The 19,902-nt window shown below is 52.8% G+C and overlaps 1 protein-coding gene across 6 annotated transcripts in view; it reads right to left on the minus strand.

The window, feature by feature from the left end:
* KDM2B (lysine demethylase 2B) overlaps positions 1–19,902 on the minus strand; it is a 126,554-nt gene that overhangs the window by 72,527 nt on the left and 34,125 nt on the right. For 4 of the 6 annotated variants that reach the window (XM_030335724.1, XM_030335727.1, XM_030335723.1 and 1 more), the window contains exons 7-9: positions 12,229–12,322; positions 11,102–11,255; positions 2,425–2,540 (exon numbers count right to left, since the gene is read on the minus strand). In XM_030335724.1, the coding sequence (XP_030191584.1) occupies positions 2,425–2,540; positions 11,102–11,255; positions 12,229–12,322 (364 nt within the window). Of the gene's footprint in view, positions 1–2,424; positions 2,541–11,101; positions 11,256–12,228; positions 12,323–15,043; positions 15,130–15,738; positions 15,983–19,902 lie in introns of those variants that run through there. The other 2 variants (XM_030335731.1, XM_030335730.1) reach the window with 2 other exon arrangements.

Below are 19,902 nucleotides of genomic sequence, written 5' to 3' on the forward strand. Positions count from 1 at the left end.
TCCAAGCAAAGCCCTCTTTTAGGGGCTCTTGAAAAACTATTTTTAAATGACCATAACCTTCTTAAGAAAGCTCACAGGGATGTAAAGAATTAAGCTGTAGCGAGCTGACAAGGAGCCCTGGCATTTTATCTGGATTCCCGTGCTCTCTCCCCAGCATCTTTTGTCTGCTTTGGCTCCTAAGACATAAACAATTGGGCCTTGTAGCCAAGCCCTCTCCAAAGACCAGAAATCAAAGCAGATTAAACAGCCTGCCGCTGCTTCCAGCCCAGACTGCCCGCCAGCCCCCCGCCCATCAACCTGCTTCAGGGAAACCAGATGGGGTGCCCACTCAGACGACAGGGACAGTGGGCCTTAGGGGAGGAGACCCCGCCACACTCATCTCAATGTGGGCATGATATTCTACAGGAACTTGGCGTGACGCTGGGGGTTCCGCACTATTACCCTCCCTCCAGCCTCCCACCCAGCAGGGGAGAAGAGCTGGGCTCCTAATGGAATGATGGGGCTCAAATCCACTGAGATGTGCAATTCGGATTCCCTGGGGGAGAGGACAGCTGCCAAGCAAGTTGCCAAAGCCTTTAGAAATCCCAGCCTGACTCTGGCTTTCAGGAATTGGCTGGAAAGTCGTGGGCCTCACTTCTAGATTTCTCCTTTTCTATTCCACGCCTCCCTAGTCAGCTAACACACAAACTGGCCCATTCTTCAGGGCTGGCCAAAGAACAGTTGGCCGAAGCCCCAGACAGCACTTGACCCAGACTACGAGATCACCACTCACACCCAAATGGTGCCTTTTTCCAGAATGCCACGGGGCAGCATCCACCAGACCGGGAAAGGGATGGTGGGCAGACGACAGAGAAAAGAGGCATGAAAATCCACAAAACAAGACCCAAATTCTGCAGACCCAGGCCTCCCAGCAGCAAACCCGCCAATCTGGAGATGAGGCACACCTGACCACTGCATAGAGCTCAATGCTACTCCCAGGAAAGCCCTGGACAAGGGTCCCTCAATGTCGGGACTGTTAGAGAGGCCAAATACACACACAGTAGCTAAGATTTTGGCTCACTTACATGATTCCGTGCAGACCAGGGCCTAAAATCAAGACCAAGAAAGGCAGAGACCCCAGGCTCAGAGCATCTGCCTCAAGTTGATGCTTCTTTAGTGTCCAGACATGACATTACCTCTCTGGGGCAAAAAAGTCACCTCTGAGGCAAAGCCCAAGAAGAAATGGTGTGGTCAAGCCATACAACGGAATATGAGTCAGCCATAAAAAAGGAACATAGCACCGACATCTGCTTCGACGTGGATGAACCCTAAAACATCATGCAAAGTGAAAGGAGCCAATCACACAAGGACACGATATAGGATTCCACGTCTATGAAACGTCCAAAACAGGCAAATCTGTAGAGACAGAAAGCAGGCTGTTGGTTGCCACAGGCCGGGCGGGGGAGATGATGGAAGGTGACTGCTAATGAGTAGCGGTTTTCTTTCTGGGGTGATGAAAATGTCCTTGAATTAGAGATGGTAGCCGCACAACATGGTGAATACGCTAAATGCCACTGAATTGTGCACCATAACTGGTGAGTTTTATGGTACGTGGAATGAATCTCAATAGAGAAAAGAAATGAATATTTGAACAACTATAAGAGGAAAGAAGAAGGAATGGGTCCTCTTGGTCCCAGTTGCCCAACCTCAGACCTGTCTCAGATGCCTTGGGACTCTTGGCCGAGTTCCACAATGGGAGAGAGGGTGCATGCAAGCAGCCAGTGCTTTCCAGAGGAAACTCATTGAGCAGAGCAGAGGGCACATGTCAGGTGTTTAAGCCTCAGCCCCTGGTCCTGGGGGGTGGGGGGCGGGGATTCCCTATGTCTGAGAAACCGTTACTCTCAAGAAGAAAATGAACCCCCCCCCCCCCGCCCCGCCAACTCTGTAAGCAAACAGAGGCAGAGCTTAGAGACAATACCCGGGAGACCCACAGATACTGGCTTCCTTGGGGCACTACATCACATTTGGGGTCCATGGGTAGAGGAGACACAAGGTCAAGAGCTGACTTTTCCAAGGTCCCAGCCCCCTCCAAACCACAGCAGGAACAACCATAAAATCCCTCCCAACGCCCTTGCATCCCTCTCTACACGTGAGAAGAAGAAGCAACGTTCCCGATATCTCACGGTGCTTTCTCAACAGATACTTCCTCTTTGACAAGGGGGTTTTGGCTGCCACTGGCCTGGAGGTGAACAGAAACTCCAGGGGCTCTGGGTGGGGCTCTTGCAGACAGCCCCCAGCAAGGACCAAGGCCCCCACTTGAGGCAGGGAGCAGCAGGGAAGGGGGAACCACGGAGGACTGTGGAACGACTCGTCCCACACACCCCAAGCGCCAGGCAGAGCTCAGGAGCTGGGCAATCCCACGAGGAGAGAAGGAAGCCGCCTTACCCGTGTTCTGTCCTCAATCTCGTAGATCCGCAGCTGCATGGGCACGTTAAAGCTGTGCAGGATGTTTCCACCAAATACCAGAGAGTCTACAGGAGTGTAGACTGCGTGGATCCAACCTGGGGTGAGGAGGGCACAGAGAGGGTCAGCCACTGGCTCCTGGACCACCGGGGAGGGTCACCCTATGGAAGCATGCAGAAGATCACAGGAGGCCCAGGGGAGCACCCAGGGCTAGAATCGGGGATGCTCGGGCTGCCTGATGTGGAAGGCAAGGTTCCTGGCTGGCTGAGAGGACTCACATACACAGCCCCGATGGACTTCTGCAGGTAGTAACTCCTGGTCGGCTCAAGACGGGTGGCTGGCAGCTTGAGGGCCTTGACAAAGGCTTCGCCGTGTTGTGGCGGACCGGGCCGCAGCAGCCAAAAGAGGCAGGCCCTGTGCCCCTTCCAGAGAGCGGGACACCCCTTATTCAAGGCTGCTCATAGCTCCTGAGCCTCTTCCTCAGCATCCCAGTGACCACTCATCTCGGGGGGAGTCACAAAGGATTGCTTGGGGCCACAATGCAGGAATGACACCTTGCAAAAACTGCAGAACCCAGACACTTTCCTGCCTGAGGCCACCTCCTGCCACTAAAATCCCCCAAGGCCCGTTTCCAGGTGGTCATCTTAGCCACACGACACCTGTGCCCCCACATCAATTCTGCTTCTGCTCTGCCCTACAGCTGCAGACAAGTCTTTCTCCTGCCGAACGTAGCCCTTTTAATGGCCTGGGACACGGCTTTTTCGTCCCCCTGAGCTCCAAGCAAGCCTGGCCTAGTAATCCTGGGGATAAAACTGAAGGCTGCCCCTGTGCCAGGCATTGGGCTAAAGCCTTTACAGAACTTATCTCACTTAATGCTCACAAAATCCTTAAGAGATATATACTACATTCACCCCCAACTTACAGAAAAGAAGACTGAGGCACAGAGAAGTGAAGTCACCTATAAGGTTTGGAACCCAGGGAGTCAGCCTCACTTGGTCCTTGAAGGCCAGACAAATCAAACCCCACAATTCCCTCCCCAAGTAACTAACACACGTTTCAGGTGCTCAACAGACCCACATGCACCTCTAGCCTACTGTAACAGTGTGAGGCTAGGGGACAGGAAGTATTCCACTCCCATTTACAGATGCTGAAACCAAGGCTAAGAGAAGGTAAGTCACTTGCTGAATGAAGTCACAGCTGGCAAGAGCTAGCACCTCCGTTCTTAACCGCGATGCACCATCTCTCTATCACAGGCTTAGCACCAGGCGTGCAGGCCCCAGGAGACGGGGCCTGCAAACATTCTGGGAAGGCAAAAAAACACGCAGAGAGAAACAAGAGAGACAGAGGTGAGACAAGGACAGATAGAGGTAGACAGACTCCCAGTGAAAGACGGGATCAGCAGAGGGGAAAGAGGACAGAAAGAGCAGCCCAAGCCCTGAGATTCCCAAGTCCAGGTGCCCACATCTCCTCTTCTCTGACCCCTCTTCTCCGACCTATATGCATAATTTGTTTGCTCGGAGGAAAATTACAGAGACCTCCCCTACCATGCACCCAAAACACGCCAGCCCTGAGTCACAGGCAGCCACCGGTGGCCACGGCTGCCAGAAGCAAAGGTGCCACCTGGGAAGAGAGCTGGGAGGCCACTGCTGCCATCTGTAGGACACTCGGGGTGCTGGTCCTCCCTTGCTGGGCAGAGGGTGGGATGAGCTGGCGGTCCCCGAGGTGGGCAGAGAAAACCGACAGCCAAGAGCATGAGAACGAAGGCTCTCTGAAACCCGGTGCTGCTGTGAGCTCCCCACATCTCCGGCCCTTGTGGACATCTTCCCCACCACCTTCACACCTCTGTGCAGGACAAGTACAGCTGCTGCCTTTAAAGCCTCAGTTTCCACATCTACTTCAGCCTCTCGACCTCAGCTGGGTACCAGCTGATTTTCTCAGCTGTCCATTTTTGTATCTTTGTCGAGCAGCACTACGCTATTATTGTTCCTGTTACCACCATCAATGTTATTTAAGCATCACTTCCTAACACTGGGACCTAGGACCGCCAGGGTCAGGTAAATGCACAGGGTGGGGTGAAGCCTGAATGGGGCAAAGATTCCTGGGTCTTGTTCCTATGCTCTTCACACACCCACCCAGCACCCTACAGAAAGCCCAAGTCCCGGGACCTCGGCTGGAAACTGTCCCATGGCCAACTCACCATGTGATGTCGGACTCTTGACCACCCCTCTCCTGGCCTTCACCTGCCCACGTTAAATGAGGGAGATCATTGCCTCCCTTGCAGGGAATCTGGTGAGCAAGAGCTCAGTCCATGGAAGCAACTGCCACTGATATTCATGGTAGTCTCATCCATCTCCAGGGCTTTGCAAACAGTGATGCCCACGTATATCTGCATTTATCAGCCCTGGAGTCTCCCTTCCATCTTATCAGGTGGAAATGCAGACACACCTGATGTACACCTGCTACCCTGCCATGTGAGCAAAAGAGGGAAACAGAAGAGAGGTTCTGTTTCAAGTGGAGCGGCAGGGAATTTCAAGGGCTTTTAGAAGCTTCTACCAACTCTCCTCTTGTCCCCAAGCCAGGGCCTCACAGGTGGGTCAGGCAGCCTCAAATGGATTAGGCACTGCCTCCCCCAGCCTTCCTCAAATCTACTCCATGACTTTCATACTCCCCTCAGGAAGAACCAAGGAGGAATAACAGTATTCATAGGCCCCATCCATCCCCACTCTCCCGATGGCATCTCCTTGGCTGCATCCCAGGAAGCATGAGAGAGCAGGTGTCCCAAGCTGGTGACGGGGCTGTGGAGGCTGGCATCTGTCTCTTGCTTCCAGGCCAGAGTCACCAACAACATGAAGGCAATAATGGAGACTATTCAGGCCAAGCGACAAGGGACAGATCAATCGTGGAAGAAAAGCAGGCGACCCATAAAACCTACCGACGGGTGGTTCCCTGGGACCTGAGGGACAGTGGGACACATGGAGTCTTGCCCACAACCCAAACACTCGGGATTCAGAAACCAAAGCCCACCCGCCCCATCCACACTTGTCTCTCTTTGTGGCTGCCGTAGGGGTAAACCCAAAAATCACAGAACTTGGGGGCATCTCACAGAGGGCCATGACCTGCTTCCTTCGCTGAGCTAGGCCAGGTCCCAGGCTGGGCAGTGCAGCTGCCAAGATGAAGCAAGAATGCCCTTTCCTTTCTAGGACCTCATAGTTGGTACCAGGGTCCCAAACTGGCAGGTCACAGGCTGCAGCAGACTCAGGAGCGTGCTTAGTTTGACCCACATGTGTTACAGAAATGGGGAAATTTCCAGGGGCACCTGGGTGGCTCAGTAGGTTGAGTGTCCAACTTCGGCTCAGGTCATGGTCTCACGGCTTGTGAGTTCGAGCCCCGCATTGGGCTCTGTGCTGACAGCTCAGAGCCTGGAGCCTGCTTCGGATTCTGTGTCTCCCCCTGTCTCTGCCCCTCCCCTGCTCACGCTTTCTGTCTCTCAATAATAAATAAACGTTAAAAATTAAAAAAAAAAAAAGTAATGGGGAAATTTCTCAAGACAAGCTGAATTGTTTCCTTCTCTAGAAAAATAGGAAGATGGCCCCACAGGCCACTCTCATCTTTAACTGGCTGGAGGTGAGCAGCAGTTATCTCATTTCCCTGAGCACAACCACCCTCTATCTCACATCCAGACTTCTTCACTTCCACCCTCTCTCCCTGCTCTGTACCCATTTTATAGGTGGGTCATCTGAGGCCCAAGCTACATTACGCTATTAAGTAGCTTCGGGTTACTTTTTCTCAGACTGGCCCAAGTCTAAGAAATACCTAGGGCTGCCTGTGAATTCTGGATCATGGGTGATTCTTACTACAAAGCAAAGATGGGAAATACTTTCAGGTCAGTCCAAGCCACTGACCCCAGGGCCCTTCCCAGGTCCCTATACTTGGGCTCCACCATTCTGGCTGCTACCTGGCAGGACATACATTTAGGACAGACAGAATCTATCTTACAGCTTCCCTACCACCTTCCACACTGCCAGTGGGCCCTTAAGAAAGTTGTTAAATGAGCAAATAATTTTCCCAAAGTCTCATGGCCGAGAAGGAAGACCAGATCCCAAGTCTGCTGACTCCCAGGCTAAAGGAGGACGAGGTCGGCTCTGAAACTAGACACACTTGGGCTCTTGCCCTGGTCTGTTGCTTATTAACTGTGTGAGCTTGGACCAGTCTATTCACCTCTCTGGGCCCCAGGAGCCTTCGTTACTTAAAAGGCAGAGGGAAAATAAGTTGCTCCCTACATGCTCACAAAAAGGTAAGTAATAAATGTAAAATGCTGCTCAGTAATGTGAGTTACTATTACCATTAACCAGTTCATTACCAGTTCATTAAGCTGGTGCAGCCAGAGGAATGAGGCTGAGCCCAGCAACGTGGTCAAGGCATTGGCCACAGGTCCCCTCACACAAAGGAAAAAGAGGTCACCGGGTCTCTCTGACTTCCTGCTCCTTGGGGATGATTTCCACCTCAAGCTTTCCTTCCACCTAATGATTAGGCTGAATCTGGGTAACTCGCTGGCCACTCTGACCCTGACTGTGTACCTTGGGGAGGCAACTGTATTCCCACTGCCTCTGCCTCATCAACAGGACAAACCCAGGCCCCTTTCTTGAGATCATCTCACTCTTCAGCCACCTTCAGGTCTGCCTCTTCCAGGCAGCTTTCCTGGACCACCCAGGAATGAGGCCTGAGAACCACCCACACCCACAGCACAGCCAATACACAACCTCTTCACTCCAGACACAAGAAGAAAAGAGTGAAAGCACGTCTCACAAAGACTGTAACATTTAAAACCCTCCCATGCCAGTAGCCTCCCATTAGCGTTGAGTTGAAGACTTGCTGAACGACCCATGGGCAGACGTGAAGCCAGCATCAGGTAAGAGGTCACGTGTCTAAAGTCACTCTGTGGGGACAAAAACCCACGTCAGAGGTGAGAAATGCCAGAATTAGATTTTCTACTCCCGATACAGAAAACCCACATGCAGGGGGCTGTGTTGCCCACGGCTGTCTCTCCAACTCTCCACCCAAAGCCACACCCCAACCACCCTAACTCTCAGATGTGTGTCTGCACACAGCTCAGGGGGCGTGGGTGCTGGGAAGAATCCCCAGGTGGCCGTCTACCTCAGTGACCACAAAACTCTGGTCCTTCAATTTTCACTGGCTGGCAACACAATGAGGAAAATGAAGATGGTATACATTTTCATAAACTCAAAACTATCAAATTTAAAGTACTGGCCATTATTCTGAAATTACGTACTTCCGAATTTTTAGTGTCAGAATCATCTCCCATTCATGAAAATCAGCACTAGTAGATGCCAGGTGTTTGGTTTTTGTTCTTTTTTTTTAAATTTTTTTTTAACATTTATTTATTTTTGAGAGAGAAAGAGAGAGAGCAGGGAAGGGGCAGAGAGAGAAGGAGACACAGAATCTGAAGCAGGCTCCAGGCTCTGAGCTGTCAGCACAGAGCCCAACACGGGGCTCGAACCCATGAACTGTGAGAGCGTGACCTGAGCCAAAGTCGGGACACTTAACCTACTGAGCCACCCAGGTGCCCCTGTTTTTTATTTTTTTTATGTTTATTTATTTATTTTTGAGAGAGACAGAGACAGCATGAATGGGGGAGGGGCAGAGAGAGAATCCCAAGCAGGCTCCTTGCTGTCAGTGCAGAGCCCAATGCAGGGCTTGAACACATGAAACTATGAGATCATGACCTGAGCTGAAACCGAGAGTCAGATGCTTAACCGACTGAATCACCCAGGTGCCCCCTGGGTGTTTTGGTACTTTTTAAAAAGAAAAAAATTTTTTTAATGTTTTTATTTATTTTTGAGACAGAGAGAGACAGAACATGAGCAGGGAAGGGGCAGAGAGAGAGGAAGACACAGAATCCAAAGCTGACTCCAGGCTGTGAGCTGTCAGTACAGAGCCTAATGTGGGGCTCAAACTCACGGACTGTGAGATCATGACCTGAGCTAAAGGCGGACGCTTAACTAACTGATTCACCCAGGCACCCTTGGTTTTTTGTTTTTTTTTTTCATTAACATCCATCTTTAGGAAAACTACAAGTTTGTAACTATAAGCTCCCAACTCCTCCCCCTCCTAACGGTCACTGAAATCAATGCTTGGGAACCACGTGTACCCCCAGCCTCTGAGAAAGTGACAAATTCTAACTGTCCCTTTTTTCCTTCCCAAACATCCTGATGTCTCACTCACAACCTTCAGTGCCCAGGAGCCTTGGCTGGGATCTAACTCAACATCTGCTAACTGTACTTCAAATCCCGCTCTTGCCGTCAACAAACACTCACACCTCTGCTTCTCAAGACCTTTTCCAACTCGCTAAGCCCCCAAAACGCACACCCTTCCCATCCCAGACTGAGGGAAACCAATGAACCACCTCCCAACTCTGCCAACGGCCCTGAGGAAAGAAGGCCAGTCTTCCCAGAGAGATTAGGAGGCCTGCACTCAGGGGGGCTGGGTTGGGAAGGACCTTGAGGGTTTCACAGTTTAGCCCACTGACTCCCATTGAAGAGATTGGACAGTTGAGGCGCAGACAGGGGCAGAGACCAGCCCAAAGTTCCTTTGGGTTCCCTTGAATCATCACAGCTTATCCTCCAATACCTACAAGTGGCTTGAACACATCTTAGAAGGGTACCGCTTCCTTCCCGATTCTCCATGCCACATCTGCCAGGGTATGTACCATAAATGCTGCCCACCAACTGCAACCCATTCCTGTCCCAAACAGGGGTCCCTCCCCTCCCCCAAGTCTGAGGATGGACCTGGGTCCATGGTAACAAAGTCATCCCCACTAAACCCTACCATTTCCAAATCCCCAATTTCCCTAATAGTGAAATCTTTACTTTCTGCCCAACTTTCTAGAAGAGCCCAAGTGTGCAGGCCCTATCCCCTCAGTGGGAGCTGCTACCATAACGGCCCCCTCCTCACTTGCCACTAGCACTTGATGTCCAGACCCAAGACCAGCTTCCAACCCAACTTTCAGAAACTTAAGTGTGACCAGCTTCTCCCTCCAATGGATCTTAAGCGCTTCAAAGAATACTCCTAAGGTTCAAGCCTCCACTCAGTGGCAAATTTCCTGCAGCCTCCTTGGCACAGCCATATATAGAGCTTCTACTCGTATACATCCAGTGACAGGGAGCTCACTACCTAGCTGAGCAAGTCATTCCAACACTACTTGGCTATACCTCTTCTTGCAGAAGACAACAACTAGCTGACTGCTGTTCCCTTACACCTTTACTCCCCTGGGTAAAACCACACAATTCCTCCTTCAAATTTATCTCACCTGGGGGCCCCTGGGTGGCTCAGTTGGTTAAGCATTCAACTCTTGATTTCGGCTCAAGTCATGATCTCATGGTTTGTGAGTTAGAGCCCTGTATTGGGCTCTGTGCTTACAGCTTGGAGTCTAGAGTCCGCTTCAGAATCTGTGTGTGTCTCTCTCTCTGCCCCTCCCCAGTCATGCTCTCTCTCTCTTTCTGTCTCTCTCACTCTCTTACAAAATAAATAAATACACTTAAAAAAAAAAGGCAAATTCATCTCACCTGGTATGGTATCCAGACTCTTTAGGTCGACTTACCTCCTATATGTGACCTGACTCCCTTACTCTATACAGTGGGACTGTCACCTCCCTCATCCTGGGTAAAATGTTTCCATCAATGCAGCCAAAGACTGCACTCCCTGACCCCTAGGGCATCTGTCATACTCACTGGTGACTCACCCTTAACTGTCCAAGAACTATAGGCTCTCCAAAGAGCTGTAGGCATGTAGGTCTTAGCTCACTCCAGTCCTCACTACCACCCTGGGAAGTCTCACTCCCATTTTACAGACAGGAACACCAAGGCTCAGAGAGATTAAGTCACTTCCATAAAGCCACAACTTAAAAGCAGTACATCTGAAAATTAAACTAAGGCCGTGCAGTCTGACTCCAGGGCCAGTGCTCTTAATTACTGCCCTCTACTATACTTGCAGTGTTAATTTCTTTTTCTTTTTTCTTCTTAATTTTTCTTTTGAGGCAGGGGGAGTCCAAGTACAAGAGCTGACACTGACCTCAATTACATTTCACCTACTTCTGCTGGAAGGAGGCTGCCACACCAGGTCCTTCCCCAATGCCACATTGCCCTCTGTCCATTCCCTAGGCTTTCAGGCACCCCCGTAAAGCTCCCGGCCCTGGGGTCTGCCCTTTCCCAGAACCTGCCTTGGACTGCAACCTCCATACTTTGCTTCCTTGGATAAACAACCCAATTCCTCCTTCAAGGGGGTGAACCTACCCCCTCCCCACAGTGCCACTGTCATCCCCTCACACGGAAATTTCCACAGGAAGTCCTAGGGAAACCATTCACACTTCCCCTGAGGGAGGGCCCTATGCTTTTTCCCAGGAGTGAATTCTAGCCCACAGGCGGGGAGACACAGGTTAGATGTGAGAGAGAAAGGGGGCTGTTTTTCCCTACAGCCTGAGGCCTACTCCTGTCAGGGACTGCCAAATGCCACGAGGCCCACAGAACCCCGTTCCTTGGCCCGAAACCCTGGCTGAGGCCCCAGGGATGCGGGAGCCTTCTCCCAGTGCTGGGAGAGCCAGGCGCCGAGGGAGAGCCCAGCGCCAGCCTTGGCCGGAACCTACCGGAAGGGATGAAAAACGTGTAGCCCTGTTTCAGCTCAATTCTTTGGCATCGCTCCACGCGGTCTCCCAGGAAGATGTCACTCTGTTTGCCTGATAGCACCCACTCCTCGTACAGTGCCAAATTGTGTAGGGTTGGAGGAATCAGCCAAAAGATCTTGGGAGGAAAAGGAGGCAATCAGCTGAAGATCCGGGCCAAAGTCCTGGATTCCTTCCAGGCTGTGCCACAACCCAAAGAGACAGCCCCACCTGCCTGGGAGTGGGGGGAAGACAGGGCACCGCCTCCAGGACCGGGCCCCTAAGGGTCTCTGAGGTGGCAGGGGGGCTGTGCCACCGTCCTGGGACACCCTTGGCCTGCCTTTAGGAAATCTCCGTTCCCACTGCAAAACCAGGGTGGGTAGGCTTCCTGGACTGAGAGGAACATTCTTTCTCCTAAGCCACAGGCTTGTTGAGGAGGTAAGGAAAGGAGAGGAAGGGAATTTCCTAAGTTGTCTGATCAAATGGCCCAATAAATAAACCCAGCTTGTGTTCACTCTGGAGAAGGAGGAAAACATCTGGAACCGGGCAGGATGACTTCCTACCCAGAATTTCTTCCAACGTGTTTGGTTAAAACGAACCTACACACAGCCCCAGACGAGCAGGACGGCACACATACTCTCAGGCACCCACACCCGCGCAGGGTACATGCAGAGCCGAGCACAGCGGGAGCATCCCGAATGCACGCCCCACCTCCTCTCTCTGGGTGACGCCTGTCCCTCATGTAAAATGTTCGTGAACGCAGGTGGTGCTGGCAACTAGACTTTTTACGTTAAATGTTCTCAGTACTGGAGCTAAAAACTACAGTGGGCAAAATGAATGCTGGCAAATCTTGGGACCCAAAGCTGGAGTTCTAATCTGGCCTGAGATGCTTAGAACACTGGACTGGGTGGGCAGGTGTGAACAGGTCACTAGACGTGATGCAGAAGAGTTGACCCTTGATCCTTCTCCCCAGGAGAAGACAGAGAGTGAGGAGGTGGCCCTGAAAGCAGTCACAGGACAAGGGCTGGCTGGGCGTGGGTGAGGGGAGCGAGCCCCTCCAGGAAGAAACAGTCAGGAACATACAGAAGTTGAAGAAACTCAGTTCGACTCACCTTCCCACCCCGGAAAACATGGTACCAAACAGAAGTGCCTCCAAAGTCGATGTGGAAGTCAGTGAAACAACCTTTGACGCTCATCAGACAGTATCTGCAGCACAGAAGCAGGGGAGCAGAAAAACAGTTCAACGCCTGAATCACAGGAGGTGAGTGAACAGCTTCAGAGATGCTTGACCTGCTGCCCTTTTGCAAATGCTAACACTGGGGGATTTTTTTTTCTTTTCTTTTCTTTTTAAACCCAGTTCTAATCGGAGTTCCCCATGGGGGAAGCCCCTGTGATCAGATGATGAATCTCAAGCATTGGCCACCTGCCCCCAGGGCTGGGGGAGGCATTTTTGTTTTCAGGTTCCCAGGAGAGAGCTGACAACCCACAGGCCACTTGGTTCCTTCCTGACAGACAGTTCTACTCTGGCCCCGCCCCCACTCCTACCCCAGTGAGAGGCTTCCTTTCTGCTCCTACCAGCTCCTTCCTGTACCTGCAGCTCTCCTGAGCTGCCAGTCCCCTTTGCAGCAGCTGGACCCCCTGGAATTCCATTGTAAACCACCCCTGTGGCTTGCCAATTACCAGTCCCCATTCATCTCCTCATTCGTTCAATAATCACTGAGAGCCAACCCACGGCCCAGCCCAGACCTAGGCATGGCACTTAGAGAAAGGCATAAGAATGCCTAAGACACCTGCCCTTCAGGACGGGACACTCTTAATGGAGCACTGCACAGGAAAAGTTAAATCGCAAGACAAACTGCAGGGGACTGAAAAGTGAGCAATGCAGCTCAAAGTACGTGGTACCAGCCACGAAAAGATCACAGTGTAGGATTCCACATATATGAAATGGACAGAGTAGGCAAATCTACAGAGAGAGTAGATTAGTGGCCAGGGCCTGGGGGGGGGGGGGGGCGGGGGGGAGGAGCAGGGATGGAGAGTGACTGCTAATGGGTACAGGGTTTCACTTTAGGGTGATAAAAACGTCCCAAAATGGACTGTGAATGCACAACTCTGTAAACATAAGAACCACTGAATTGTACACTTTAAATGGATGAATCGTACATGAATTATATCTCCATATAGCTGCTAAAAAAAAGGTGGGGGAAGAGATTAACAGATGTTGGGGTTAGGTGGTGGACAGGCAGAGGGGAGAACCTGGGCTTCAGAGACTTGGGTGAAGGAAGTGAATTCGGAAGAAGGAACCTGCCAGCAGCTCCTCCTCTGAGCTCCAGCAGCAGCCAGATAGCCCACCCTTCCTTACAGGAACTCACCAGTCTCCTCCCTCCTCCCTTGCCATGCTGCCCTCCTGGGGGAGGGCAGAGCTTAAGTGGGGGGGGGGGGGCAGAGCAGGCTTCCAAGTCCAGGCCTGGCAGTCAGTGATGCCAGGGCCCCCTCTTCCCCTCCCACCCCTTCCCACAAGAGCCACCGGCAGCACGGATGGGGCAGCCTCCCCACGGCCCATGCTCATGCACCTTGGCATCTCCGGAGGCCCACACACACATGCTTACCCCACTGACCTCTTTTCCCCGCTGCACTTTGCTTTTCCATGGTTTGGGGAAGAGGGGAGGAATGGGGCAGGGACTGGCAGGGAGGAGCCAGCAGCAAGCCCCAGTGGAGATAATGGGGGTGGGGGCGGTTAGGGGCTGAGCTGGTTAGGAGGCTGGTGGGCTCCAGGTGCCCCCCTCCCTCTAGCTGCCTTTTGCACCTCACATTCAGGTGGACCCGGGGCTCAGCAGTATGCAGGCAGCGTGCCCCGCGTCCCTCCTCCGGATAGGCTGGAAGGAGCCTTAACCATGTGTCTGCAGGAGGCTGACAAATCAGAAGGCCTTCCCGCACATCAGAGCCCTGCTGCCTAGCAACCCCATCGGAGGGGTGTAGTTGACAGCACAGGACGCAGCCCTGTCACGAAGACAGGCGCGGGCTGCGGGGCTGGCGCTGGGGTTGTTAAAGTCCCAGCTCGGCTGGGGCTCCGCACCCTCCCACCTCCGCCCAGCACCGCCCGGCCAGGTCTCCACTCTGAAGACCCCAGTGATCCTCTACTCTCCAAGGAAATGGGGGTGGGGAGTGGGGGTGAAGCCCTAACCCACCCCACCCCCACGGACACACCGGCCTGCCCTCCAAAAACCACCTCAAAATATTAGTCCTCATTTTCCTAAAACCACCTCTATGTCTGGCTTTTCTTCTTTTCTTTTTTTAATCTAACCTTGGTTTCCACCCCCTCGGGGCCTCAACAGAAAACAGCCTCGTGAAAACAATTTAAGTGTTTGTGGGAGATGTGCTTCCTTCAGTTGCAGCTGGATAGCAACCCAGGTGCCCGTGAGGAGAGGAGAGGAGCGTGTCTCTTGGGCACCAGGCCCCAGGCTAGCCTGGCCACACCGATCACCACCCCCCAACCTCCCGCACCGCCCCCGCCCGCCCCCCCCACCCCGGCCCCAACGTCCCCAGCACGCGTGGACAGAATCACTACGAGCTGCGGCAGCTATGTGCGAGGAAAGTTCTCCAAGTTGTGCTCGGGTCTGATTTGCCCTCCCAGTCACCCTTCAGCATCCTCTGGGGCCCTTCGGAGCTTGGGGGCGCCACTTCCAGGACCAGCCTCTCCTAGAGAGGCCCCTCCTCCCACGTCCCTCATTTCCTGGCCGCTAGGCCGGGCCGCCCCTCCCGCCGGGCAATTGCATGCGTTGGAGCGGCCAGGGTGGCTGTGACAGGGCGGCTTTGTCCAGGGGGCCCCTGCAGCCGCCACCCCCGCCCTCCCAGCTGCCCCGCGCTCATTCCGGGTCTCCCCCCTCACTCCTGCTCCCGCTCGCTCTGGCGTGACGCCTTTGCACTGACCTCTACAGCTTCCTCTTCCAAAGCACACCGCAGTCACATGGGCACCCCGGCTCTGTGCCACGGCCGCTAAGCTCTCCCCGCCGGCCAGCCAGCCTGGCTTCCGCCTCGGCTGCCCCTTGCCCGGAAAGCCGCGCCCCTTAACACCCCCCACCCCCCACCGCCCCGGTGGCTTCTGTGCAGGAGCGCACCCTCCAAGTTGGGGGATGAGAATCAGGAGCCCCCGAGCTAAGCCTCTGGGGGGTTCCCGCCTCCCAAGGCCCGCGCAGGCTGGGGAGGAGCGTGATGGGAGGGGGCGCTGCACCTGCAGCACCAACTTTGGGGCACTGCCTGGGATCCGGGGAAGCCGGGCGACCCCACCCCGCCCTTTTCCCTCCAACTTAGCGAAACTCCCCGAGCGGCTCAGGCGGCATCCCTTCGGGCAAAGGTCTTGGCGGGGGAAACCTGGGAAAAGCTGGCACCGGGTGACGGGGCTGGAGGCGCCGATCGCGCGCGCACACACACTACACACTTACACGCAGCCCCGGGAGACACAAAGAGCTGCTCCGCGACGCCGGCCGCGCAGCCCGCGGGCTGGAGGCGACCCACACCCCGCCCCGGCGCGCCCCATAGGAGCGGTGGCTCCCGGGGTAGCCCCGGGCCCGCGGGGCGCAGCGCAGGGACGCCCGCCCGGCCCCGCCCGGCGCGTCCGCGGTTACCCTCGGCGGCGGCGGCGGCGGCGGCGGCAGCGCGGCTCCCGGGCGTCCCCTTCGGCAGCGCAGGATGGACGCGCGCCCAGCCCCGGAGACCGGAGCCGAGCCCCCTCCACGGCGCTGCCAGGGCCCGGCCGAGGACTGTGCAGCCCTCTCTCTCTTCCTTCCTTCCTCGGGGAGCTGGGCGCAGCCTGCGCTCATCCCCGCGCTGAAACTGAACACCCGCGCGGCGCGGCGGCCGCCAGGAAGGAGGAGGGAGGCCGCGGCGGCGACAGGGAAGCTAGTCGGCCAGCGCCAGGGGAGGCCGCCGCCGCCCACGGCCGCCCCCTCGCCTCGGCTGGGTGGGGGCACGAGGGTAGCTCTGCAGGCGGGCGCTCAGGAACCCCTGTACCCCCGTTTTCAGGGAGTGTGGACGCCGTCCTGCTACTGGAGGTGACCACCCAGCAAAGCCACCTTCCTTACATGTGTCCATTGGGGCACGGCTAGGGGTTGGAGGGAGTGTCAGATCCCAGGTCTGGCAGGCAGCTCGGAGACCAGGTTATGCTGCTCTGGCCCTAAAACAGATTATCTCTGTGACCTTGGGCAACTTACTTTCCCTCCCTGAGCAGGTTTTCTCATCCTAATGGCAGGGAGGTGACCTGAAGTTCAACTCTCCATTCTAAGATGTCCCTTACCTGCCCTCTTAGTAGCTGTGTAACCGTGCATCATAGAATCACTGTAGGAATTCACTGAGATATATACATGTTAACACAGTACCTGGCACTATGATACTTTGGTTATTAAATCAATTTTCACAACCGTCTGAGGTCATTCCCAAGATTGTCCCCATTTTACAGATGAGAAAGCAGAGGCTCGCCCACCCAGGTCTCTATCGTAGTCAGTGATGATGCTTACCCAGGCAGCCTGTCTCAGAGTTTCTCAGGCCTCCTCCCAGTCTAACCTGGCAAATCCCAAGACTCTCAAAGAAGCAGTGTCTGCAGGTTACAGTCAAACTCAACCACTGACTTCCGGCTGCAGGAGATGGTCCAGCTCAAATCAGAAGTCCTACCCTCCAGGGCATGCTCACCGGGGCCACAGCCCTCCTCCCATTCTGTCCCCACACCCTTCCCCTAAACCCCAAGGGGGCAGGACACCTCTGCAGGGTCAGAAATCAAGCTTCTTAAGTCTTTGGCCAAACCCCATCTCCTGGGGCTCTCCACCAATGTTAATTAATAGACTCTAATTATCAAGTGCTAATACCAACAGCTACTTATATGCATGGTATCATTACACCTTTAAAACAACCATGGGGCCCCCAGCTGGCTCAGTCAGCGGAGCACGCGACTCTTGACCTCAGGATTGTAAATTCAAGTCCCACATCGGGTGTAGAGATTACTTAAAAATATAAAATCTTCAAAAAATAATAAATAAAATATAAATAAATAAATAAATAAATAAATAAATAAATAAGACAGCCCTATAATCCCCATTTTAGGGAAGTGAGCAGTGAAGCCATTTCAAGGTGGTCAACTCCCTGGGCCAGGGTTTTGCTCCCCGGTGTCATTTACAGGATGGCCCGCCTATTAGTACCTCTCCAATGGCCTGCTACGAGCTTATACTGCGAACTTTTTTGCAACTGGCTGATTTTTTCACCATATGTATGTTCTGTCTATTTAAAAGAAAAAATTGTATGACAAGAAATATCTCTCACCTTGGATCTGAGCACCAGTCATTGAGTGGGTGTTCTTGAGCAAGGTCTTTGACACACACAAAATATAGATGGAGTTAAATGAGCTGAGAGAAGGCCCTACAGCTGGACCAGGCTGTCCCCACGGGAAAATTATTATTACTTTTTTAGTCACAAATGCCTCAGCTTAAGCCCCAGCAGGGATCACATCAGATTCATCTGTGTTAAGTATAGCACCCACCAATACAGCCCTATAATTATTCTAACCAACTGTGTGACATTGGACTAAATGTTTCCCCCTCCTGGAACTCAGCATTCCCATTTGTTTAACTGATCAGGGGCCTCTAACTGGTGGCCCTCATGGGTCAAACCAGACCGTCGATGTGCTTGGTTTGGCCAGCTCTGTTTTGTTTTTTTGTCTTGTTTCTTAAGAAGAATTTTGAGGGGAACCTGGGTGGCTCAGCCGGCTAAGCGTCCAGCTCTTGATTTTGGCTCAGGTCATAATCTCATGGTCCGTGAGTTCAAGCCCCGCGTTGGGCTGTGTGCTGACATCACAGAGCCTGCATGGGATTCCCTCCCTCCCTCCCTCTCTCTCTTTCTCTCTCAAAATGAATGAATGAATGAATGAATGAATGAATTTTTGAAGTTATCCACATCCACACCAGCCCCTACTGTCTTACACTCAGCTGCTGCACCTGTTACCTGCACTGAAGCATATGAACTTCAATTTCCTTGTCTGTAAAATGAGGAGAGTAACACCTGCTTCCAGTACCATTAAGATGTACATGCTAAGTGTTTAACACAGTGTCTGCATCTATACATGGCAGCACAGAAAGGCTGGACTTCTTTGTTCCTCTTAAAAAGGTGTGGATGTAGAGAGGAAAAGCCAGAAATCCAGAAGCCTGGGATGTGGGTGTGTGGCCCACACAGTTCTATGCCTGTGTGACGTCAACAGCCTCTCTAGGTCAGATTCCCTGTGTGATATATTACACAGGGATGACCGCTTCTAATACCAGCAAACGTGGTTGAGGAGAGCTGAAAGTAAATGAGCATTGCCGAGATAAAAGCCCAGTGCAACTGTGAGAGAATAGATCGAAAAGCCAAGGATTCCGATGGCAGTTGGAGACTTGTATCTACACGAGGCCACAAAGACAAACATCTTGTCCTACCCACATGTCACATCCACTGTAGGCTCCATCTTCCCTGTAGCATGGTTGGGAGGTGGGGCAGGGATGACAGGATCCCCACTTTGTAGAAGGGGAAACTGAGTCCCTAAGAGGAGATGAAAGACTTCCTGCAGCCACCAGAAACTGCCAGGGGCAGCCCTTGAACCTTGCTCATCCCAGCACCCAGCTGCACCCTGTCTGGGTTTCAGCTTCACATCCAATTTTTTCCCCAGTTCTTCCTGCCACCCCCATAAGGTGCAGGGAGGAAATGCGGTTCACTCCCAATTATTTGGGAGCCGAATATATGCTTTATGTGGGGTCCCCCTTCCTTTCACTGCTTGTCAGTTCACAGCCTGTCTCCATTAAGCCGCAAACCTCATTTCTGCAAGCAGCATGTGAGGAGAGAAAAGATTTGTTAATTTCCCTCTGGAAGGCATTATAATACCCAGTGGTCCTAAGTGAGAAAGGTACGCCCATGCCAGAGACCTAGGAGATTGTGGAGGCTTTAAAACATGCCCACTAGTCCTTGAGACTCCCTTTTTCAGAGATAGAGCCAAATTCCCCTCCCCTTGGTGTGTGGGCTAGACGTAGTACCTCACTTTTAATTAATAGAATATGATAGAAGTAAACAGCATGTGATTTTTCAAAATTGGGCATAATAGGCACTGTGGCTTCTTCCTTGCTCTCTCTTCCCCCACTATTTGGGGTGGGGGAGTACCAGCTGCCATGTCACAGGGACTCTTGAGCAGCCCTATGGAGAGGCCCACAAGGTGAAGAACTCAGGCCTCTTGCCAACAGCGATGTGAGTGCACCATCGTGGAAGTGGGCGCTCTAGCCCCAGTCAAGACAAGCCCAAGAGCAACTATGAGCCACTCTCAGATTCCTGACCCACAGAAAGTGTGAGGTAATGTTGTTCTAAGCTGCTAAGATGTCTTTTTTACGCTACAAGGTTTTAGGAAAATGTTATGCATCAACAAACAACTAATACAAGGGGTACTCCCAAATAGTTGTCAGTTTATCTGATTATGAGGAATTTTCCAAGACAAATAATTCTGGATGGCCAAAACATCCCTGCAGGGTAGAGATGGAGGGCAGGCAATGGCGGATGTGCATGGGGCAGCTGATGTTCCTTCAGCCTGCCCTGTCATCCTCTTTTTCCTTTTATCTTGCTTTTTTTTTTTCTATAGTAATCTTTACGCCCAATGTGGGGCTCAAACTCATGACCCTGAGATCAAGTCGCATGCTCTACCAACTCAGCCAGCAAGGAGCCTCCCTTTACCTTGCTTTAGGTTTCCTCCCAACACTTATCACCTCCTGAATTATATTATTCACTTGTTT

The sequence above is a fragment of the Lynx canadensis genome, chromosome D3, assembly GCF_007474595.2.
Source record: "Lynx canadensis isolate LIC74 chromosome D3, mLynCan4.pri.v2, whole genome shotgun sequence".
Classification (NCBI taxonomy): domain Eukaryota; kingdom Metazoa; phylum Chordata; class Mammalia; order Carnivora; family Felidae; genus Lynx; species Lynx canadensis.